Source organism: Physella acuta, unplaced genomic scaffold (assembly GCF_028476545.2).
Source record: "Physella acuta isolate Inbredline_101_S28 unplaced genomic scaffold, ASM2847654v3 ptg000569l, whole genome shotgun sequence".
Taxonomy (NCBI): domain Eukaryota; kingdom Metazoa; phylum Mollusca; class Gastropoda; family Physidae; genus Physella; species Physella acuta.
The window spans coordinates 187,842-213,396 of NW_026732088.1; the positions used below are offsets into that span (position 1 = coordinate 187,842).

A 25,555-nucleotide genomic window follows, 5' to 3' on the forward strand; every position below is an offset into this window, starting at 1 on the left:
AAAAGTAAATGTTACACACTGACAGTATTTTAGTAATTGTGTAGTATTTAAATAAATAACACGATAAAATAAAAATGTATTAAAAAATGTATGTATAGTTGTAAATTAGTTTCAATAAAAATAGGTTTTAGCATGGACTTGAATTATTGTAGCTCAGTATACAGCTAAAACTGTTTAGCACAATATTTCTAATGTATCTTTGAAATTCTGACAGTATTTCACACAACTCACTTCAATTTTTGGAATGTACTGCGGCGTTGTCTCGTCGTCTGTGTTGGAGAACTCACTAGATGACCAGCCGCGGTCAAACTCTTCCTCATAGTCTTCCTCGTCCTCCTGCCTGTCTGTGAGGTAGGGAGGGGAGGCAGGGGAACACATCTCAAGACCTATGGGCACTGTTGAATGTTTCTCAGAGTCTGAGGACCTCCAGTTGTCTAAGCTGTAAACATGGGGTGTAGAAAATAGCAGTAAAAAAATGTTGCTATAAATAAACTTTGTTATAAATAGAATACTGAGCTGAGTTGAATTCTAATAGAGCACATGATTGGTTTAAAAGTGTTGACAAATGATGGGAAGCTCAGCACATTAAAAAGTAATACTTGAAATGCTGTGATTAAAAATTAGACAGGTCAATATTTATTAACCTATGTTAAATCATATTGAGACACATATATAGGCCTAAAGCTTCATCAATTTATTTTAATCAGTTTCAGTTCTTGTGTCATTGATACATGTGTTTTGAAATTGCAAACAATGTCTCTTGAAAGTCTACATACAGTAATGACAAAATTAGTTAGTGTCGCCTTGTGTTACCTGTAATCAGAAGAATCACTGGACAGTTGAGGTGTGATGTCAGTCAGTATATTCTGGGATCCCATTTTTCTGTTTGCTGTACATAAGGGGGGGGGAGACAATTTTAAAATTAGGTGGGTAGTTCTCAAACAAAAAAAACAGAAATAATTTTACAACTAAATTTACTGTATTAATTATGATGATCCTGACTCACTTGTTTTAGTTGGAAAATAAATATTACAATAAAATAGAAATTTTAGATGTACAGACAGTAAAATAGAAATGTTCAGATGTACAGACAATAAAATAGAAATGTTCAGATGTACAAAAAACAAATCTGACAGTAAAATAGAAATGTTCAGATGTACAGACAATAAAATAGAAATGTTCAGATGTACAAAAAACAAATCTGACAGTAAAATAGATATGTTCAGATGTACAGACAGTAAAATAGAAATGTTCAGATGTACAGACAATAAAATAGAAATGTTCAGGTGTACAAAAAACAAATCTGACAGTAAAATTGAAATGTTCAGATGTACAGACAGTAAAATAGAAATGTTCAGATGCACAAAAAACTAATCTGTCAGTAAAATAGAAATGTTCAGATGTACAGACAATAAAATAGAAATGTTCAGATGTACAAAAAACAAATCTGACAGTAAAATAGAAATGTTCAGATGTACAGACAGTAAAATAGAAATGTTCAGATGTACAGACAGTAAAATAGAAATGTTCAGATGTACAAAATACCTTTGAGGTGGTCAAACTGTGTCATTAGAACTTTTTTTATTTCCTTGACCCAGACATCTTTGGTCTGCAAATCAGGAGCCTATAAAAATAAAAAAATCATACATGAATTTAAAAAATTAAAAATATAAAAATAATGCAGATAGGATACAAGATTTAAAAAAAAAAAAACTATAGATTATTAAGATAACTCAACTTTTTCTTCCTTTAAAAAAAACAACAAAAAGTTCCCTATAATTGCATCTATAATGAACAGATTGTTTAAAGAATGAAATAAAGACCTGAATGATGTAGACTTCCTCCCTGCCACGTAACCAAAGTTCAAACTTCCGCTTATCTCCCTTGATTTTTTCAGTCAGACCCACTTGTGAAAGCTGTTCAAAGAATAGATTAATAGAACTAGATTAGAAAAACAAACTATCAAAGTGAATACCAAAGAATAGATTAATAGAGCTAGATTAGAAAAACAAACTATCAAAGTTTAACTGATTTACTCAGCAGAATCAAAATGAATTTTGAAATTCTGCAGCAGTAAAAAAAAAATCTCAAAACTTATCTCTTTAAGAAGGTACATTCTAATCAAATAATGACCTCACTTTATTACTTTTGAAATAGAACAGTTTATTAGAATTCTTCCATTAATATCAATAATAATTTGTGCTTTAGGATTTAAATAAAAGTTTTGAACATAAAACAACAATAACAGGATAAAAATGCTTAGTTTATATTATTAGATTAAAACTGAAAAGAAAGGCATCCTTACATTTAGTTTATTTTTAAATGTATAAGATGGCTGATCATTGTTGCCATGGTGCTCATCTTTCTTTTTGCACAAAAGTAGAGCTCTTTGGTATAGGAAAACATGGCGTTGCATTGGCCTCAATCGTATGTCTCGTATCCTCTCATGTTTGTGCTCAGTCCACACTCTGAATGACCCGTGCATCAGTAATCTGCCTAAATCTGAAATATTCTCCTAGAAAAAAAGACATTTGCTTAGTATGTTTGTCTTGTGTTGTGTTATGAGTTATTTAATTAATATTTATAAATTTGTTTCTTTAAGCTAGTCTGGTAATGGTTTGTGTTTTCTATCAATTATTAACAACACACATTTTAAAATTATTTTGTTCTCTTACCCCATAACCAATGATAGCCACTTGATGCATGCTGTCATTGAGATAGGCCAGCACAGATAACATTGTATCTAAAGCTTCCTTTAAGGCAGACACTAATTCAGGACTTTCACCATTGAATCTAAGCATTTCCTACAAAGAACAAGGATTTGATATTAAAGTTCTTATTGAAGTAACATTCATTTTATTAATTTGTACCATTGCTCTTTTCTGTTCAGTAAATACATTTTTTATAACTATATTAGATGATAAAAGGCTTACTTGGATTTAATTTAATTAAACAAAACCAAGTTTTAATGGTGACCTACTTTCAGCAGCAGTTGGTATTTAGTAATTCTCTGGATAGGTTTGAGCAGATAAGCTCCCAGTGGTAGTCTGTGGCCTAGTTGTCTCTGACACTCCTAGACAGATATTACAGAGATTTTTATAAGATAGTACAGTACATCTCTGAGTCATTTTAAATGTTATCTGTATGATCTTAAGTAGAAAACTAAAATGAAACTAAACACAATTGAGGTAACCCCTTAGATTATTAAAGACTGCATTAAAATCAGTTCAATTATAAAGACAGCAGTTTTAAGAATTGACTCACTTTAAAGAATGGGTTACTGTCACCTACAGTTACACGAAGAGCTTCAGATTTTGGTTTGTTTTGGCAGTAAATGCTATACATTTGGAACTCTTCTTTCTGAAACATTAGAAAGTAATGAAAAAAATATTAGTTGCCATGAATAGAAAATGTTTTGATTCCATAAGCCTGGATAGTTTTTTATCTGCTTTAATACAATAAAAAAACAAATTCTAGAATAAATAACTTTATTTCAATTTTTAACTAAACTAAAACAACTTTTTTAACATCAGTAAATCAGTGTTTAAAATAAATGAACATTTAATATATAATAATGCTGGTACTAACCCTATTCACAAAACACTTCCCAACAAGTGAGGGACAATCATGACATGCTTTCAACTCATGCAGAAAAGTGCTGGAAAAAAAGTACTAAAATTAATAACTTTTTGTTTTGTGATGATTAACAACAAAAATACTTTTTTAAAACACCTATATTTTAATTAATAAAATAAGGGTTTAAATTATCATATTTCAAGCTAATGAACACGTACTCTTTATGAAAGTTGTATATCTGTTGGAGATTTCCAAATAAAATATTTCTTTGGCCCAGGAGAGCCGGAGGGATCATCATCTGGAGAGACCTATCCTCCATCTTGTTGTAGTATCCCTAGTCAGAGGAAAACAACTTGACATAAGACACATATAAGAGAGAAAACAACTTGACATAAGACATATGAGAGAGAAAACAAATTGACATAAGACATATATGAGAGAGAAAACAACTTGACATAAGACATATATGAGAGAGAAAACAACTTGACATAAGACATATGAGAGAGAAAACAACTTGACATAAGACATATATGAGAGAGAAAACAACTTGACATAAGACATATATGAGAGAGAAAACAACTTGACATAAGACATATGAGAGAGAAAACAACTTGACATAAGACATATATGAGAGAGAAAACAACTTGACATAAAACATATATGAGAGAGAAAACAACTTGACATAAGACATATGAGAGAGAAAACAAATTGACATAAGACATATATGAGAGAGAAAACAACTTGACATAAGACATATGAGAGAGAAAACAACTTGACATAAGACATATATGAGAGAGAAAACAACTTGACATAAGACATATATGAGAGAGAAAACAACTTGACATAAGACATATGAGAGAGAAAACAACTTGACATAAGACATATATGAGAGAGAAAACAACTTGACATAAGACATATATGAGAGAGAAAACAACTTGACATAAGACATATGAGAGAGAAAACAACTTGACATAAGACATATATGAGAGAGAAAACAACTTGACATAAAACATATATGAGAGAGAAAACAACTTGACATAAGACATATGAGAGAGAAAACAAATTGACATAAGACATATATGAGAGAGAAAACAACTTGACATAAGACATATGAGAGAGAAAACAACTTGACATAAGACATATATGAGAGAGAAAACAACTTGACATAAGACATATATGAGAGAGAAAACAACTTGACATAAGACATATGAGAGAGAAAACAACTTGACATAAGACATATATGAGAGAGAAAACAACTTGACATAAGACATATGAGAGAGAAAACAACTTGACATAAGACATATGAGAGAGAAAACAACTTGACATAAGACACATATGAGAGAGAAAACAAATTGACATAAGACATATATGAGAAAGAAAACAACTTGACATAAGGCATATATGAGAGAGAAAACTACTTGACTTAGACATAAATGACAGATAAAAATAATTAATTTTGACCAATGAATTTTACCTGCAGTATTTGATTGAGCTCATTCACATAAGCTTCCTCTGTTTCAATAAGTTCATTCATGACATGCCTGTAAGAGTTAAATGTAGTGTTTATATGATAGGGAGAGAAATCTTAATCTAGCAAGAACTTACCTTTCTAAAATGTATGATAAATCTCAATTCAAATTTATGCATTTTTAAATAACAAAAACAAACTACATTTAAATTAAAATAATTAAAAGGATATTTATACAACAAACTTGAATATACATTTCTAAACAATGCTTATATTATCACATCATTTACTACTAATTGATTCAAAGAATTAGACTTACGTTCTTTTAGACTGCAAGCCTTCTGTGTCTGGGAATGAGGACATGGAAGCAGATGAGAGGGAGCTGATGTGTGTGTCTGTGGTTGATGATGAGGAAACATTGGAAGCGGATCTTGTTACCATCCCACCAGCTGTGAAAGAGAAATCACTAGCATTGCTTACCCCCCTTGTGGCGGGGTGTAAGGTTGGTGCGTCTGGTCGATACTGCGAAAATAAAAAGTTGAATTTATGTTCAAATGTGGATGATTGTATTTTAAAATTTAAACATATTTTATAATAAATTCAATATAAGCAAATTTAGAAATTATAATTGAATCTGTAGAGAATTCATTTTATACAGAATAAAGGAATTCTTTATTTCTGATTTATTATATAATTTATTTACTTAAAAATGGACAATATACATTTTGCTTAAAATAAGCTTAAAAACCAGACAATATATTCACAGAAACCCGCTATGGTTGATAATGACAACAGAATATTGTATCTGTTGTCTTGCTCACTTGGATGAAAAAAGAAACGTACCCGGACACTTTTGTCTAAAGAAACCACAGGTTTCTTGCCGTCTGACGCCGTTCTCTGGTGGCCGATGTTGTTAGAGTCCACGTGGTCAGTGGGTGGCTTTAAGGTTTGATTCTCTCTGGTTTCTCTTTGTGGGTGGCCGGGCATGGGGTGGGGCTCTGGGTTGACCTGCTGAACTGGCCGGGGTCGAGGGTCAATAAAATGCCGCAGGCTGTCTTTTCTCTTCTCACACATGCCCTGAACGTCCTCCATCCGTTTGAGAATTTGTTGAACTGTTGCCTGAATTGAGAGTGGGTCCTATATTTAATTGTTTTGTAATAAATCCTTTCCAAATTTCTATAAGTAAAGTTAAAACATTTTTGACTACAGATTGTTCAAGGATCATCACTAAGCATGAGGACATTATTTTAAACATAGTCAGAAATGCTTTAATTATTTTTGAGTAATTATAGTTTAATTTTAGATAACATTATTGAAAAAAAAATTAATACTATAATTAGGCTCTGTTTAAATACATTTTTCCTATCCAATGTTAATGAAATCTGAATAAATGTTTGCTACTTTAATAACCTATTGTAAGAGTTGCTTTTTTAATACAGAAAAAAAGATACTTTTATTTATAGAAAGGCTAAAGATAACATGCTTTGGTGGATAAAGTGTTGTATACTTATATGAGAGCTCTTAGTTGTCAGATGGTTGAATGGTATAGATGTGTACACACTAGTTTATTGCTTGTTCAAATGTGTACACAATAGTTTATTGCTTGTGGTTTTTTTTTATCTAGACATTAATTTATGACGTGCTGACAAAGTTTAACTGAAAATCATTCTTGCCGTAAAGTGATGTGAGTCTCATGAGTTACCTACCCTTGTCTCATGAGTTACCTACCTTTGTTTCCTGAGTTACCTACCCTTTTCTTCTCTCCTAAGTAACTTACTTTTGTCTAATGAGTTACCTACCCTTGTGTCATGAGTTACCTACCCTTGTCTAATGAGTTACCTACCCTTGTCTAATGAGTTACCTACCCTTGTCTAATGAGTTACCTACCCTTGTCTAATAAGTTACTTACCCTTGTCTCATTAGTCATCATGGACTCAAACAGCTGTCTGAACTCCTTAGGGTTGTTGAGCTTCAGTTCCCTGGAGGTCCGCAAGAATTTTTCTATCTCCAGCAGGGCTGATTGTGCCCCTTGTTGTGTCTGTAGTTTGTCTACGGCTTGACCGGCCAGAAGATCCACACCATTGGAACACCATTTGTTGGCCTGGAGACATACAGCATTGAAACACACCATTAGAACACATGAGATGACACCATGAGAACACCATTTGTTAGCCTGGATAAAGGACACACACCATTGAAACACAACATTGTAATTTGTAACGTCTTACTTCACAACATTAGAGCACTACTTTTTAGTCTGGATAAAGGACACACCATTAGAACACCATTTGATCAATACAACACACCATTACGCATGATTTGTTGGACTGAATTACAAATCCCATTTTGTACTTTTAACATAACACAATGAGGCACCAAGGATGTTAATAAATAAACTGATTTATGATTTTCTCACATCAATCAATTTATTTGCGATGTTCTCACATCAATAAACTGATGTGTGATGTTTTCACATCAATAAACTGATGTGTGATGTTTTCACATCAATAAACTGATGTGTGATGTTCTCACATCAATAAACTGGTGTGTGATGTTCTGACATCATTCAACTGATGTGTGATGCTCCCTAATCAATTGACTGAAGTGTGATGTTCTCACATCAACTGATTAATGTGTGATGTTCCAACAGCAATGGACTCACCCTGTCCAGTCTATCCTGCAAGTCATGTGACTTGGTCAGCATCTCGCGCCGTTTCCTGAGCAGCTCCTTGTACTGCTCACACATGCGCTGTAGCTCCACACATTTGGGCCGGATGGAATCCACTGCGTAGTGCTCGTCCATCATTAGCTGCTCACCCCTGGCTCTCATTCTGTCCGTCTGGTCAAGATCTTTCTGAAATACAACAAGATCATCTTTAGATATAGATCTGGACTATGTCAAGATCTTTCTGAAATACAACAAGATCATCTTTAGATGTAAATTTGGGCTTATGTCAAGATCTTTCTGCACTGCAGATGTAAATCTTCGGGTAGTTCAAGATGTTTTTTGCAATAGATAAAAAATGAGGGAGTTTATTTAAGAACGGTTTTTTTAGAATAAAAAAGAAAACAATCTTCCTTATGGGTGAAAATGTATGTGATTAAATTACATCATTTAAGGATATGCATTTTTAGAAAATCTTTTTTGTATGCCACTAACACTAAATGACTTCGATTAAAATAGACGACACAAAATTTTTCATGTTTATTTATTTATACACAGTGTTTCTTCCAGACTTTTTTCTCCGGGGGGGGGGGGGGAATCACTTGAAAATTTTCGGGGAGGGGGACGGACTAAAATTTTCGAGGGGGGGGGGGGCGGTCACTGTTAAAAGTATATATTTTCTATATAAATTCCAATTCGTTCGGGGGTGGGGGGCGGTGGACTTTCTTCGGGGGGGGGGGGGGGGGCTCCCCGATGAGATGCCTGGAAGAAACTTTGATTATACGCCGATCTAAAAGGGCGTAAAAATAACGTCGAATCATCCATTAGAATCATGGACCTACATGACAATAAATTCGTTTATTAATATCGTTATTAAAACAAATTCTGCTCAAATTTAAGTCATGCCGCATTCATTACAGTTCACGTCTGTATAGTGTTATAAACGAACTACGCCCACAGTTACTGCGCAGTTTTCATTGTTCAAACATGTCTACGCGAGAGTGGTCGCCCCAAGTCTGCTGTTCTATTTGGCGAGAGTTATCTGCCCTTGACTGTTGAGTCATCAGTAGCCGAAAGTGTCTAAAGCTGGACAAGTCAACTCATTTTCTCACAGTTGGTCCATGGTCAATATTTTATGACGTGGTTATTCTTAAGTTGAGCCTTGACCTTGAAGAATGCATCTTTTCTCTCAGTCGAAAGGCGACACAGAGATATTCCAAAACCCACGAAGACATTGTTCAAACAATATTTTAAAACTAAAAGCCACGAAACTTAACATCAACAATAATAAAAAAAGAAATAAAAAATAAAGCGGTTAAGTAAGAGACGAAAAATATAGAAATAAAACATTTAAAACAATGCATGGTACACTAGTCAAAGGAATTAGCGACATTTTTTTTCCTTGAAGATTTATAGACTTATCCTTATGAAGTTAACAGACCTACTACAGCTACTAACTTTTGCGATAGAGAGACAATTTTCAGGTGAGTCTAAAGCAGAAATAGACGTCTACTAACTCATGGTTAGTTCTGGGTAATGTCTAGGGTTAGGTTTAAGTTCGACAGCAAAAGCTTATCGACCAGCGGTAATATTTTCTAGTTCGTGTTTAACAGGGGCGTGTCCAATACCCAATCGGTCCAGTTCTAGTATGTACATGCGTCTTAATATGGTGACGGGACTGGTGAATATTTTGAGCTAAGGATGTCGGAAAAAAATGGCTTGGTATAAAGCCTAGGCTATAATCTTCTTCAGTGGTCGTAGGTCGCCGTGACATCCGCGCGCATCACACCGGCTCACCGCGCATCAACGTGACAGTGTCATTAGATCACGTGACATGTCACCGATGAAAACCATATATCTCACCCTAAACATTTTTGGAGAGGGATTTTTTTTCCCGTGGGGACAGGGTAGGGGGGGGGGGCATCTCACATCACAGAATTTATTATTTTTCAACAAAACTCTTTGAATCATTTGAATTCAAAAATAAAAATAGACGCTTAGAAACTAACCAGACTAAAACCCAAAAGTCACCGTAAAACTTGCCCCACTCCCTACACATTGGCTGAGCGATGTGTTGCGTCATTAGCTGCATGTGTTAGGGAGCTATTCTTGACCAGAGAGCTTAACAAAGTTGACTCTAGCAAGCCTGGAGGGATGGGTACACTTTGACAGCCTATATTCGTTTTAGCCACTCGCTACAAACAAAATGAGGGGAAGGGGGGGGGGTAGATTTTACGCTGTAAAGTACGGTCCAATTTTAACCCAAATAAAACGAGTTCATTGTTAAATGTATTTTATACTTTTAGACCTGCGGTCGTAGAACAGAAAAGTAAAATGTATTTTATGTTTGCGATGTATTGAGATTTCCATGTTTTTATAACATCAAACACGTCGAGGACAAAAGTTTTGAACTTTTAGATTTGGAAGTTGTAACCTGCTCGACAGGCTCGCGGTGTGAATGGTGCGGACACAGGAGTAAATGGGTTTCAGTATTGTCGTTGGCGTCGTAAGTTGTCAACGTGAATTAGTTCTCTGTTAGTTGGGTTCAAATATTTATAAAGGTCAAACATTGATGAGGGCCTAAGATATATTAGGTAGGGTTAAGTATTAATGAGGTGTAGGATAAATTAGGTGGGGCAAAGGATAATGAGGATATATAACGCATTAGGTATGTCTAGAACATTAGGTAAGTCTAGAACACATTAGGTAAGTCTAGAACACATTAGGTAGGTCTAGAACACATTAGGTAGGTCTAGAACACATTAGGTAGGTCTAGAACATATTAGGTAGGTATGCCCAACCTTTGCTAAACAGTACGGTGAGTGTGTGTGTGTGGGGGGGGGGGGGGGGGGGGTGAGCCGTTTACTTAGGTGACAAAAAGTTAATGCTGGGCGTTTGGTGACGTCAGCAATCCCGCCGTGAGTAATCTGTTACATCATCATTTTAGGGTATCAAATTAAGGGGAGGATCAGGAATGGGTGAGGGACTCTAAGGGTGTTTATATATATATATATATATATATATATATATATATATATATATATATATATATATATATATATATATATATATATATATATATATATATGCATATACTTACTTAACACATTTGCTACCTAAAGTGGTGGGTGGAGAATATTTCCATTGCTCCATTACAAAAGCTGTGCCTATGTTTAACACTTACATTTGTATGTAACTGTTCCAGCAAAATAAAAAGTTTAAGCACCATCAAATCGTATCTTACCTCATGACCAGCGGAGTTTCAAACTGATGACATCTAAACGTCCCACTAGATTGAATTTTATCCAAAGTTTTATGATCCAAATTGTGTTAAAACACTAGATTGAATTTTATCCAACGTTTTATGATCCAAATTGTTTTAACAAAACAATATACTCAAATTTGATTGATTCTATCCAAAGTTTTATGATCCAATTTGTTTTAAAACAATCTCATATATCCATAATCCCAATGATAGAGATGGTTTTGTGTATGATGTCTTGATGGAAATGATTATTGCGAAAATTCATCAGTTAAAAATCGAATCCAAAATCTTGAAACAATTTATCAAAGAGAATTCATCAAAGGGAGGTTAGTGATTCAGTGATTAAACAATATATCTCACGAAGTCAGTACACAGATTATCTTCTAAAACAAAATGATGTAAGCACATGTAAGCACTTTACAATCTTACAGAAAGTACAAAAGTTAAAGATCTTCTACCAACGAACACTGCACCACATATAAGCTGTTGAGAAAGTACAAAGTAGCGCCGAGATGATGGAAGCCTAACATGCGTGCTAGCCACACCACTAAGAACCTGTGCCTCTATAAAGAGATTTGGCCATCAAGACAGTATTAGTATTAAGGAAAGATAAGGACTAAATAAATAAATTCCACACGATCTGATGACGTCATTTAGAACACAAGTCTACGAGCTATAGATTTAATCAATTATGCTAAATAGTCTAACTGGTTGTTGTGAAGCGAAACTGGTCTGACCAAGACTACATAACCATTTTAAAAAATAGTCCCTTTTATCGTTCGTTAGAGTGTAGTTTATTTTTTTTTTACTGCTAGCTGGGATAGTGTTGCAATTTAAAAAAATGAAATTTATTGATTTGGTTTGATGGAAAGGGTTTACTTAACATTAACATCAAATTTTATGACCGACCATAAGGGAGGGGGGGGGGCGGAGGGTGAGCGATCAATAGACATCGGATGAGCACATATACACGTGTGTTACATGGTTGGGTGAACCAATAGTGCCAGATGAGCACATATATACGTGTGTTACATGGTTGGCTGAATCAACAGTGACAGATGAGCACATATATACGTGTGTTATACAGTGGACTGACTGAACCAACAGTGACAGATGAGCACATATACACGTGTGTTACACAATTGACTGAACCAACAGTGCCAGATGAGCACATATACACGTGTGTTATACAGTGGACTGACTGAACCAACAGTAACAAATAACATGAGCAGTCGTATGACGTAGAGTCAACGTGTTTTTGAGGGAGTCGTGGTTCGGGTCAAGGCTAAATCTATAGAGGTTAAGTACAGGAAGATATTTGAAAGTTACATGGTGTCCCGTTTTTTAAAGATATATCATTTGGTTAAAGGTTAATTGGACCCTGCTTGGTAAATATAATATGGGCTTGTTCTGTTGTGAGTTAATGAGCTATGAAGCTAAATGAGCTAGGTTGTTAAATGTTAAGTGGTCATGTTTTCTTAAAGGTCGAGGACGGATAAGAAATCGTCTGCCGCTATAGAGCTCGTCTGCTCCCACAGACAGGCTCTGGGTCAAGTTACAGGCGACAAGGCCACGGGCAGTCCCGACCCGACCTACGAATTTCTGAACAACCGTCGTTTTTTGTATTATATACACCAGTCATGTGTGGCAATATATATATATATATATATATATATATATATATATATATATATATATATATATATATATATATATATATAACAAAACGATGTATATAGTTCTACAATAATCAGACAGAAAACCTCACACCCATAAAGCACACACAAAGGCGGGAAGAAAAGTTGACAAAATGGCGCAGATTCAATACACCAAACGTTTGTGGGTTCACTCCCTTTCCCGATACGACGACTGTTATTTTAAAACAAGGAACTATCAACACATTGTATAACAAGAATAAGACTAAACGTTTACACTCTACCACCCTGTAAGACATCATAAACTTGAGAAAACGCTCCCCCCCCCCTTATCCCCTACGTGTTTTATAACTACATCTCACGTCTAAAGTCTATTTTAAGTCCACGTATATCAGATGGGAGGGGGTTGTGAGGAGATCATATTTGAAACTAATTAAACCCGTATTAATACCATAGTCGAAGAGATTATGTGGGGCAGAAGTAAAGATTTTAGACGGCTGGCTACAAGGTCCGGAGATTATGTGGGGCAGAAGTAAAGATTTTAGACTGCTGGCTACAAGGTCCGGAGATTATGTGGGGCAGAAGTAAAGATTTTAGACTGCTGGCTACAAGGTCCGGAGATTATGTGGGGCAGAGAAAAGATTTTAGACTGCTGGTTACAAGGTCCGGAGATTATGTGGGGCAGAGAAAAGATTTTAGACTGCTGGTTACAAGGTCCGGAGATTATGTGGGGCAGAAGTAAAGATTTTAGACTGCTGGCTACAAGGTCCGGAGATTATGTGGGGCAGAGAAAAGATTTTAGACTGCTGGTTACAAGGTCCGGAGATTATGTGGGGCAGAAGTAAAGATTTTAGACTGCTGGCTACAAGGTCCGGAGATTATGTGGGGCAGAGAAAAGATTTTAGACTGCTGGTTACAAGGTCCGGAGATTATGTGGGGCAGAGAAAAGATTTTAGACTGCTGGTTACAAGGTCCGGAGATTATGTGGGGCAGAAGTAAAGATTTTAGACTGCTGGCTACAAGGTCCGGAGATTATGTGGGGCAGAGAAAAGATTTTAGACTGCTGGTTACAAGGTCCGGAGATTATGTGGAGCAGAGAAAAGATTTTAGACTGCTGGTTACAAGGTCCGGAGATTATGTGGAGCAGAGAAAAGATTTTAGACTGCTGGTTACAAGGTCCGGAGATTATGTGGAGCAGAGAAAAGATTTTAGACTGCTGGCTACAAGGTCCGGAGATTATGTGGAGCAGAGAAAAGATTTTAGACTGCTGGCTACAAGGTCTGGAGATTATGTGGGGCAGAAGTAAAGATTTAGACTGCTGGTTACAAGGTCTGGAGATTATGTGGGGCAGAAGTAAAGATTTAGACTGCTGGTTACAAGGTCCGGAGATTATGTGGGGCAGAAGTAAAGATTTTAGACTGCTGGCTACAAGGTCCGGAGATTATGTGGAGCAGAGAAAAGATTTTAGACTGCTGGTTACAAGGTCCGGAGATTATGTGGAGCAGAGAAAAGATTTTAGACTGCTGGCTACAAGGTCCGGAGATTATGTGGAGCAGAGAAAAGATTTTAGACTGCTGGCTACAAGGTCTGGAGATTATGTGGGGCAGAAGTAAAGATTTAGACTGCTGGTTACAAGGTCCGGAGATTATGTGGGGCAGAAGTAAAGATTTTAGACTGCTGGCTACAAGGTCCGGAGATTATGTGGGGCAGAAGTAAAGATTTTAGACTGCTGGTTACAAGGTCCGGAGATTATGTGGGGCAGAAGTAAAGATTTTAGACTGCTGGCTACAAGGTCCGGAGATTATGTGGGGCAGAAGTAAAGATTTTAGACTGCTGGTTACAAGGTCCAACAGATGTCACCACGTCCGTTGTTAGAAAAAAAAATGGATTAGTCAGAATTGTTACATTCTAAAGCAAATAATCTTTTTGCATTGCGCATATTGATTTCTATATTGATGAAAAGGGAAAAAAATAATCGAGGAGTGGGGTAGAGTGGGTTGGGGTATTAGAGTAAGGCAGACAAAGAAAGATATTTTTATAAGCAAAAATATTTGGAACAATCGACTTTTTGGCTTCAGTGTTGCTTTTGTTAAGTTGATTATTTCCTTTTTTTAATATTATAAAAACTATACATTTAACTAATATTAAAAGTTACTTTGATCGTAAGTACAGTGTAGGTATTAATAAATAAACTGTGCAGACTTATTGTTGTAGATTGTACACAATAGCTTTTGCAAATTGTACACAGTAACTGGTCTATATTAATAAATGGTGTAGATTACACACACTGATTATTGGAGAGTGTGCACATGTACCCCGACTGAATACTGAGATAAACGATCGATATTTGTGTACACCGACTGAATACTGAGATAAACGATCGATATTTGTGTACACCGACTGAATACTGAGATAAACTATCGATATTTGTGTACACCGACTGAATACTGAGATAAACTATCGATATTTGTGTACACCGACTGAATACTGAGATAAACTGTCGATATTTGTGTACACCGACTGAATACTGAGATAAACTATCGATATTTGTGTACACCGACTGAATACTGAGATAAACTATCGATATTTGTGTACTATCTCCCAAGCTATTTGGGTGTTAAGTTGGGTATTGATCTAGGGGGACTCGGATATTTTTAGCTTCATTACACGCTCCCCATCAGATCGGATATCACGTGATCAAACCTTAAACTTGGACAGAATTTCTATTTCAAAAGGGAATATAGCGACCAGGGCTTTTTCCAGACATGTATCTACCGTGGAGCAGTAGCGTAGCGAAGGGGGGGGGGGGGGGGGGCGGGGGGGGGACATATGTCCCCGGGCGCCGACCATAGGGGGCGTCAAAATGGGTTGGAAAAATAAATTGAAAGGTTGAGGGGGGTGCAAATCGAAAGTTTGAGGGGGGGGGGGGGGGAGGGGGAGGGTGCAAATCAAAATCTTGAAGGGGGGGGTGCAAATCGAAAAGGGAAGGGTCGCTACGCCTCTGCCGTGGAGGGGGGGATTTGAAACTTTAGGGGAGCATCGAAGTTGTACAAGACCTGTTTTTAATATATACTTTTAGTTCATCATAATAGAAATAAACTTTCCTTATAACAGGCACCGAACCTATATGCTTCCTCTCTGCACCCCCCCCCCCATTACAACTGTAGTTGTATGTCGCGTATGGCTACACATCATCCATAGCACACATATCTTGTAACATAGCGATGGTAACTGTAGCTTCACACGGTCACACCCCAATGATTCGACACGTATCGCTGAGCTTGGGTGTTTTTGCTCGGGTCTAACCATCCGTGACGTAACCACGATGGCTATTTATAGATGGTATTTAAAAACGTTGCCGGGTATTATGTGCGATTGTTCCAGGAGGTTGAACAGAGGAAACCAATTCAGGCAAGGGAAACCACTCTGGTGCAAGGGGCAATAACTGGTGCCTGATTTAGACTAGGGGCGACAATAATTGTGTTGATACCTGTTGATTTAGACTTCCTTGGTTAAAGTAAAATCGGTTGATATTTGTTGATTTAGACTTCCTAGCTTAAAGTAAAATGTGTTGATATCTCTTGATTTAGACTTCCTAGCTTAGAGTAAAATGTGTTGATATCTCTTGATTTAGACTTCCTTGGTTAAAGTAAAATGTGTTGATACCTGTTGATTTAGACTTCCTTTCTCAAAGTAAACTGTGTTGATATTAAATGAATGACATTAGAAGGAAGTTTTAAAGGGGGAGGGGCAATGTTATGAAGATGTACTGTGTTGGGTTATTTTGTCAGGATCTCGAGGGGAAAAAACTCTGATATCGACGACACGGTTAAGGTTAGTGTCGTCTATGTACGCTAGCAGTTGGTAGGCCTACAGGCCGAATTGAGTTCGGCGGCTAACTATAAAGCAGGTTACCATTGGTAAAATAAATTTTTAAAGTACCCCCACTCCCGATCTTATAGAAAACTGTTGCAGATCAGCAAACGCTGGTGTTTTATCGTCACCTGGATTCAAACCTGCACACACCACAGGAATTGTTATCTCCTTGTTATGTCTGCGTGATACTTGCAACTGGAGCTCAATAACAGACAACATCAGAGTTCAGAAAAATCAAACATTTTAACAACTGTTGAAAAAAAGCCATTTACCAAGTTGAACAACTGTTGAAAAACTTCCAACATTTACCAACTTCAGAAATATTCATAAAAAATCCAACAAACCAACATGAACAACTGTTGAATTATTCGAAGTTAAAATACAAGTAATTTCAGTGATTCACGGTGTCCTGATAATCCTGAATTAGACCGTTAATCCTAATAATTTTAATGGGGGGAAAACCATTAAAACACACAAAGCACACACCTAGGAAAAAATTCCGTGAAATCAGCACCAATCCGTAGAACGATTCCCAAATAATTAATAATTCCTTTTTAAATTATGAAACAGAAACCAAGCACCAAAAAGCACTACACAGAAATTGGTCTGAAATTGTCAACTCTACAGTTATTTTCCAACTGTAACACAACATTTAAAAAGTAGAAGATAAAACACACCAACTGTTGTAAAACTAGAAGTGGCACTAACTCGATACTCCAGACCTCGATAAAGTTGGAGTAGCGGCCCTTAGTCGGAACCTACTGGAAGATAAACAAAGGCGACCCAAGAAGAAAAAAATATCTGGTGTAATCTCCCCATTAGCGGAGCTGCAAGGGCGGGCGGGCTGGTGTGTCGGCACACATCCGCGTCATGTGACGGTACGTGCGCCGAGATCCCACGGCGACGCTACGGGCTTGACCAATCCAAGTGAGGCGTTAAAACTAAAGTTGGTAAAAAAAAAGTTCCCAGCCCATTCGTCCGTGTTACCTAACCCTCCCCGGCCCGAACCTTAATCCAACTTGTCCCGTTCAATGAATCGCACCAAAGAACTAGTTGCGTCTTATCTGTACAATGTGGGTCTTGAATGTGCTATTCAGTGACATAAGGTACACTGTGGCTCGATTGTGACGGATGGGGGTGGAGGGTAGACTCCAGGACTAGTGTACAATGATCACTGCTATATGCTGGTGTTTAAGCAAGTATGTTAAGCGCATGCTCAAGTTAAGAAACTGACAAAATTTCAGGAAATTTGTTTCTTGACGAGAATTGTATTGCACTTATTAGTTAGATAGACGTTCACGTGGGTACATTGAGGGTTTTTTTTACAGTAAATTTGACGTTTAATCGTTTGATGGTTTAAATTTATAAATACATTAAATCAATAATAAAGTTAGTTAAGTAACAAATTAAGGTGCCATTGTTACTGTTATTTTGTACACGGCTATACCAAATGTTCGGATAGTGTTTTTGTAAGCTACTCACACTACAGACAGACTGGTAGAATAAGGAATAACCCGGATGTAAGACAACAGATGCAGCAGTATGTACAGTGTAAGACGATATTGCCAAGATAACCTATGGCTGACTACACTTCATGTAATTTTCCCCCCTCCCACCCCAACATCCCCCCACCCCACCTCAAGAGTTGTTTACAGTTGACAAAGATGGCGGGTAAAAAAAATATTCACACGACCTTCGTCTTGCGACCATGACACCATCCGTTTTCTGACCTTTTTCTAAGAAGTAGCGTCACATAAGGCCACTGAGAGATTTTTTTCTTAAGACATTTATTTCGGATGCCAGTATCAGATAATAAAAACAATGAAAACTTTTGTTAAAGTGGGATGTTTGGTTTTTGTTAGTAAACTAAATTCTAACATGACTACCTAAACCCTAACGCTATCCCAAAGTGTACCATAGCACAACCCCAATTTTTTACCCTAACCCTAAACATACCATCACAATGTGAACTAGCACCTTAGCACGCCTATTTTCAGAGGAATAAAGTCGGACATAGGTATTACTACGGTAACATCAGTTTTTCATTAATAAAAACCTCACAAATTCAAACCCCATTGACTGACTCAGTGTTCTCTTAACATCACTTATCAAATCAACCCTGTTGCTGATAATTAGAAGACACGCTCACCATTGTGGATGCTGGTACATCTGGGTTGTTTGTAAACATTCGACTTAGCTTTGGAGTAGTTTCCCTTAGTTTATTTTTTAATAACATTAAATAGTTCTTTCTTTATTATTGTATATTATTGTTGTTGTTTGAGTGTGTGTGTGTGAACGTACTAGCGCTGGTCTACACAATTAATTCTGTAGCAGCTAGGGAGGAAGTGACGTATTTGGTAAGGAGGGGGGGGGGATATCCAAGTTTAGTTCACAGGAGTAACATATGTGTATGGGTAGACTCTGGCTGTTTACAACGATGTCAAACACAAGAGTACGTAGCTAATGGTCTATATTGTGATGGTTCTATGGTTATGTGTTCAATATCAATCAACATCGATTCCTGACTCAGAATAAGTGGGATCGTAAACAGTGAACCAACTTCAAATCTCCACCCAACACATAGGAGTAAGATGACAATTGAGGAAGTTAACATTATATGGCAGAGGTGTAGCGACCCTGGACAAACTTTCAATTTGGCGCCCTTCCCCACCCCCATATATTTTTTTATATTTATAATGCAAAACTGCAGCTACAATGAGCTTTTAATTTTTTTTCCAACCCATATTGGCGCACCCTAGGGTCGGCGCCCTGGGACATATGTATCCCCCCCCGACCCCCCTCGCTACGCCTCTGTATGGGAGGAAGTTAACATTATATGGGAAGTTAAGTTAGTTAACATTTGAAGGCAATATTTTGTCTATAACATATGTGTAATGTCACAGAAAGACAACGAAGCCAATATTTAACACACCATAGACCTCCTTCACCATTACAAGTGTGTTGACTATAGGCTGTAGTAGTAGGAAAAGTTAGCTGTGTTCAAATGATGAAAGGCTTTAACACCAACCATAGAGAGAGTGTGTGTGTTTATTATTGATGAAGGGTAGGCGACTCTAGGATTGGTTCATTTGTGAAGGGTTGGGGAACAGAAAGTGGGCATTTTTCCAGATGTAGTTCAGGTGCGGAAATTCTGATTCATGGTGTTAAAAATAATTCAGGGGCGGTAACTATACTTTAGGGGCGGTAACTTTAATTTAGTGGCGGCAAATCTGATTCAGGTGATAATAATTAATACCGGGGCGCAGAGTTTCTTCCAGTCATCTATCCCCCCCCCCCCCCCCCCCGAACGAAATGGGATTTACATAGAAAACATACTATTACCAGTGCCCGCCCCTCCCCCCTGGAAAATGTAGTCTGCCCCCTGAAAATATCAAGCGCCCCCCCCCCCCCGGGAAAAATCTGGAAGAAACACTGTCGGGGCGGTACCAATAACGCAGGGACGATCCAAGAACGGTAATAACAATTCAGGGGCGATAAATATAATTCAAACAAAAAAAAAATAAAGAAGTAACCCGATCTCTACCAACGGTAGTTAGGCCGACAACTTGGAAAGATTACAAGAATAAACTATGTGGTAATCATTCATCCGTCTGATCACAAAAACTTTCCTACCTGAGAAATGGAACATCCGGTCTACGTCATGATACGTGAGGGGGAGGGGGGGGAGGTGTTTGCCAAACGGGCGTATAAGTCAGATCGATAAACGAGAAATATTGATCACGTGAAATATTAAAATCGATATGCTCGTCTGGTTTTGATCCCCATATTTAACACTTTTTTTTTACATCAGAGAAAAATATTTCGGTTTAGATTTGAGATATGGGCAGGTCAGGGGCGTAGACCAAGTGCTTTTTACAGCACTGGGCCAGACCACAGGGGAACACCCCTGGTTCTGTGTGTGGCAGGCGGGAACAGTCTCATTACAGACTTGGGAACAACCATTATCCCAGACTTAAGAACAGTCACTAGCCCAACATAATCAATACTAGACTTGGGAAGATTAACTTTCCCAACATAATCTATCCCAAAATGTGTGAACAGGCACTGTCCCAACCTGCTCTATCCCAGAAAAAAATGTCATCGTCATTGGCTATTAGAGCAAAAACTATTTTAAAATAGATTGAAAATTTGAATTCATTCACATGTAGGTAAGTGGAAAAAGTGTGTTGGTATGTGTGTGGGGGGGGGGGGGGGGTAGGGTAACTTTATCAAAAAGAATATACAACTGGAACGGTAGATGAGATAGACAACCTTAAATATCAAAATTTTGCTAAGAACAGTAAATGTTTTAAATGTTAAAATATGTTTTTGAGTTATTACATTTAGCTATAAATTATACTAACTTAGGTTTATTCTTCAAAAGTACAGTTTGATAACCCACCGTAAGATCGCAAAATGACTTTCTTTAAAAATCCACCTCTACATTACAACCTACCATTTTTTTTAAAACCCACCTCTACATTACGATGTACCAGTCATTAAAAACCCACCTCTACATTACGATGTACCAGTAATTAAAAACCCACCTCTACATTACGATCTACCAGTAATTAAAAACCCACCTCGACATTACGATCTACCAGTAATTAAAAACCCACCTCTACATTACGATCTACCAGTAATTAAAAACCCACCTCTAGAATCTAGATCGCAATACGCCAATGTTTAAAAATCCAAACGATTTTTCCCAGTGTCAACAACGGCTGTTAAAAAAAACAAAAAGTAATGGACCATTTGTCACCCAACACCGTTGCTATGGAAACGTCACGGACTTCCAGCGTCCCTTGGATTCCTTCGCTGCTTAAGATGGCGGTGTTTTATGACGTCACAAGCACTTTAAAAATGGTCTTACGGTCCATATTGGTAGACTGTGGTTGTTCGCCTATCGTGTCAATATCAAACACATGTGTAAATAGCGGGTGGTCTATGGTCAACAGTATAAATGAAGAGCTGCTTAACCGTCTTCGCCCCATATTTATTGAATATTGTTACTATAGTGTTATAATGGTATTATATATTCAATATCAATCAGCATCGATCCCAAACTCACAACAAGTGGGGGTAATAAACAGTAAACAAACATCAAATACTGGAATAATGTTGATGTTGTGAAACTAAAATATTGATTAAATTATGGAATAAAACATCAGTTTACTACAACAGACTTCTAAAATCATATGGGGTAATTACAAAAACATACTTTGTTCTAGTTGGTTCTGTAGTTCAGATTATGTTTCATATTGTCACTGAAGCTTGAAGCTACAGGACTGAAATCAATGGATTACATAGGTAGCAGACAGAGAGTCGTTAGGTTTCCACAAGATATTTCTATAAAGGAATAGGCGAGTTCAGAAGGGTCGCGAGGCGGGGGCGGGGTGCGGAACGCACCGAGTTACATCATTTAGGGGTGGGTAACACAAATTGCAAAATATATACGAGTAAGGGAGGCGATATTCGCCAATGAGCGCATTCGCCGGCCAATGCGTGCTTTGGCCGACTTCGGGCTTTGACCGTAACATGTAACATATATAATAAATAAACACATATAATAAATATATATATATATATATATATATATATATATATATATATATATATATATATATATGAAGGGCTCAGTGGAAAAAGTACTTAAGTTACATTTTGTCAAAAATGAGTTAAGACCGGTATATTATTTGACTACCTCCCCTTAACCATCCCTGTAAATTTGGGCCTTGGAAAAAGTACCGAAGTAGCTTAATTTAAATACTCTGCATCAGCTGTTTTGTTATTTCAATAACAATTTTAAAACTTTGCACTCATTTTTATCAAAACTCTCAAAATACACTTAAGTACTTTTTCCACTGAGCCCTTCATATATATATATATATATATATATATATATATATATATATATATATAGTTTTTTTGGTGTGCGTGGAGGGGGGGGGGTGACACCATGAGTGCCGCACTGTGTGGCGCCCTACCTAGCTACGCCACTGATCGTGTTACATCTTAAATTGAACGAGGAATATGATATAATGGTACGTTGTGGAAATGTTAAGGTTTTAGTGTTAAATGATACTTAAGAGTTACGTTTTAGTAATATAATGATAATTTAGTGATATTACGTTATAGTGATCTATTGATGCTTTAGTGATATAATAATTTAATGATATAATAGTTATTGTTATAATGGTACTGTAAAAGATTGTGTAGTTTAGCTGTTGTGTGGTTTAGCTGTCATGTGGTTTAGCTGTCGTGTGGTTTAGATGTTGTGTGGTTTAGCTGTCGTGTGGTTTAGATGTTGTGTGGTTTAGCTGTCGTGTGGCTTAGATGTTGTGTGGTTTAGCTGTCGTGTGGTTTAGATGTTGTGCGGTTTAGCTGTCGTGTGATTTAGCTGTTGTGTGGTTTAGCTGTCGTGTGGTTTAGCTGTCGTGTGGTTTAGCTGTCGTGTGGTTTAGCTGTCGTGTGGTTTAGCTGTCGTGTGGTTTAGGTGTCCTGTTGTAAAATGTGGTTAAGCTCTCGAAGCTTAGTTCATTGATGCGTATATTTCTTACATCAAAATAATTTAAGCCACTGACCTTGGTCCGCAACAAGAATTGACCTGAAAGTTTATGGTGTTGGTACTTCTGTATCTACACCGTCCGCTCGAAAAATGAATTATCTGACACACATTTGTGTTTACACCGTCCACTTAGAAACTTGATACATAAACTATTGGACACACATTTGAGTCTAAAACGTACACTTAGAAACTTGATAGATAAATTAGTGGATACACATTTGTGCTTACACCGTCCACTTAGAAACTTGATCTATAAATTATTTGACACATATTTGAATCTAGACCCTACACTTAGAAACTTGATAGATAAATTATTGGACACACATTTGTGTCTACACGTCCACTTTGATCCAGAAACTTGAAACAAATTATGTTGGGAGACACACCACGTATCTACAAAATCCGCTCTAGCACAAATGGACGGCAATAGTTTGGGCAGACGTGGCTGCCGTCTGTTGATCTAACGCCATTAGCGGCAGCGGTGAGCGGACATGGCCGTTTTTGTTTTAACAAATTTCGGCTGTGGATTTTGACGCGCTTCAAGGCCGGGCAAGGGTAACGAGGCAACAGTGGGATTGATGACCGTGTCAATTAAAGCAGGAAATACAAGGTCGATGTGATTAGTGAAGGGGGGGGGGGGGGGGGCAAGCTGTGACGTTCATCCTGCTAAGAGATAGGACAAACTTTTTAAAAGACGTGGAAGAGTTATTGGTCTTTAAAATAGGTTAAGGCCCCTTATCTGGTCGAGCTCGTTCAGTTGATGAGGGTTTTTTTTTTAGTTTACTAGAAAGTCGATTTTAAATTATGGCTGTATTTATAATACTATATTGGTAATTTATAGTCCAAGTATTATATAGTCGTATACGTGTAGTTTAACTTTCGGACCTGGTAGTCAAGGGGGCTGATGTAGAGTTCCATCTTTTCTGTGACTAGTTCTATGCCCAACCGCTTTTACTTTCTCTGACAGGAATTCGTAAGGACTCAAGCCCGAGATCCGAACTCGAGCCTTATAGGTTAGCAGTCGTGCACTCTACCAACAAACCATCACGCTACATGTGTATAGGTTAGCAGTCGTGCACTCTACCAACAAACCATCACGCTACATGTGTATAGGTTAGCAGTCGTGCACTCTACCGACCAACCATTCCGCCACATTTGTATAGGTTTTCAAGCTCCAAATTTTTGAGTTGAAGAGGAGTGCACATCCTAATAGGTAGGGGGGGGGTCGTTTATCTTTTAAACATAGGGCCTACTTAATGTGGGGTGGGGGCTCCTAAGTCTGGTTCTGTGTTGCTATCCCCCTGAAAAAAAAAATCGTGTCATCAACGGACTGGTGACAACAGAAGAAAAAAAAAACGTCTACGTGTTAATCCTGACACAACAAAACAAATATTACTCTACTATTTATTTCTCAGAGGAACTTTCACACCGAGGGGGTTTGGATTTTAATCGGAAAATTTAAATTTTAATAAGTTTAGTTTAAGGCAGACAGTCGTCTTGGTTAGGCTAAATCACAGTAAAGCACTGAGAAAAAAAGGAATATATTTTTTTTTGGAAAAACTTTTATTTTTCACTGGTGACAATTTTTTTAAACCCAATGATTGAAGTGAATGTAAATGACCAATGATTGAAGTGAATGTAAATGACCAATGATTGAAGTGAATGTAAATGACCAATGATTGAAGTGAATGTAAATGACCCAATGAATGTAAATGACGACAGAAGATTATCACGTGACCGATAGAATAATTGGAAGAAGAAGATGGGCAAACACAGAACAGGAAGAGATCGTTGGGTAATCAAACGGTGTGTGATCAGACGGCAGGAAATCGATGGGGGATGTGGTGTGGCCTCAAACAGTAGGTCACGTGGTCTCGTGTAGAAAACATGCGCCTGGTAATTGGTTAGATTGTGGTGGTCCAGTGGTTGTGGTGGTCCTAAGGTTGTGGTGGTCCTACGGTTGTGGTGGCCCTAAGGTTGTGGTGGTCCTACGGTTGTGGTGGTCCTAAGGTTGTGGTGGTCCTAATGTTGTGGTGGTCCTGGTGGTCCTAGGGTTGTGGTGGTTCTAAGGTTGTGGTGGAACTAAGGTTGTGGTGGTCCTAAGGTTGTGGTGGTCCTAAGGTTGTGGTGGCCCTAAGGTTGTGGTGGTCCTAAGGTTGTGGTGGTCCTGGTGGTCCTAGGGTTGTGGTGGTCCTAAGGTTGTGGTGGTCCTAAGGTTGTGGTGGTCCTAAGGTTGTGGTGGTCCTAGGGTTGTGGTGGTCCTAAGGTTGTGGTGGTCCTAAGGTTGTGGTGGTCCTAAGGTTGTGGTGGTCCTAAGGTTGTGGTGGTCCTAAGGTTGTGGTGGTCCTAAGGTTGTGGTGGTCCTGGTGGTCCTAGGGTTGTGGTGGTCCTAGGGTTGTGGTGGTCCTAAGGTTGTGGTGGTCCTGGTGGTCCTAAGGTTGTGGTGGTTGTGGTGGTCCTAAGGTTGTGGTGGTCCTGGTGG

At 37.6% G+C, this 25,555-nt stretch overlaps 1 protein-coding gene across 7 annotated transcripts in view; it reads right to left on the minus strand.

The window, feature by feature from the left end:
* The window catches only part of LOC131946727 (guanine nucleotide exchange factor DBS), a 96,793-nt gene that overhangs the window by 6,075 nt on the left and 65,163 nt on the right, over positions 1-25,555 (minus strand). For all 7 annotated transcript variants that reach the window (XM_059307653.1, XM_059307652.1, XM_059307647.1 and 4 more), the window contains 15 exons: positions 7,707-7,898; positions 6,954-7,145; positions 5,888-6,163; positions 5,364-5,566; positions 5,051-5,117; positions 3,795-3,910; positions 3,589-3,658; positions 3,265-3,360; positions 2,981-3,073; positions 2,676-2,804; positions 2,306-2,515; positions 1,824-1,916; positions 1,546-1,624; positions 814-889; positions 232-439 (listed from right to left, as the gene is read on the minus strand). In XM_059307653.1, the coding sequence (XP_059163636.1) occupies positions 232-439; positions 814-889; positions 1,546-1,624; positions 1,824-1,916; positions 2,306-2,515; positions 2,676-2,804; positions 2,981-3,073; positions 3,265-3,360; positions 3,589-3,658; positions 3,795-3,910; positions 5,051-5,117; positions 5,364-5,566; positions 5,888-6,163; positions 6,954-7,145; positions 7,707-7,898 (2,100 nt within the window). The remainder of the gene's footprint in view (positions 1-231; positions 440-813; positions 890-1,545; positions 1,625-1,823; positions 1,917-2,305; positions 2,516-2,675; positions 2,805-2,980; positions 3,074-3,264; positions 3,361-3,588; positions 3,659-3,794; positions 3,911-5,050; positions 5,118-5,363; positions 5,567-5,887; positions 6,164-6,953; positions 7,146-7,706; positions 7,899-25,555) is intronic.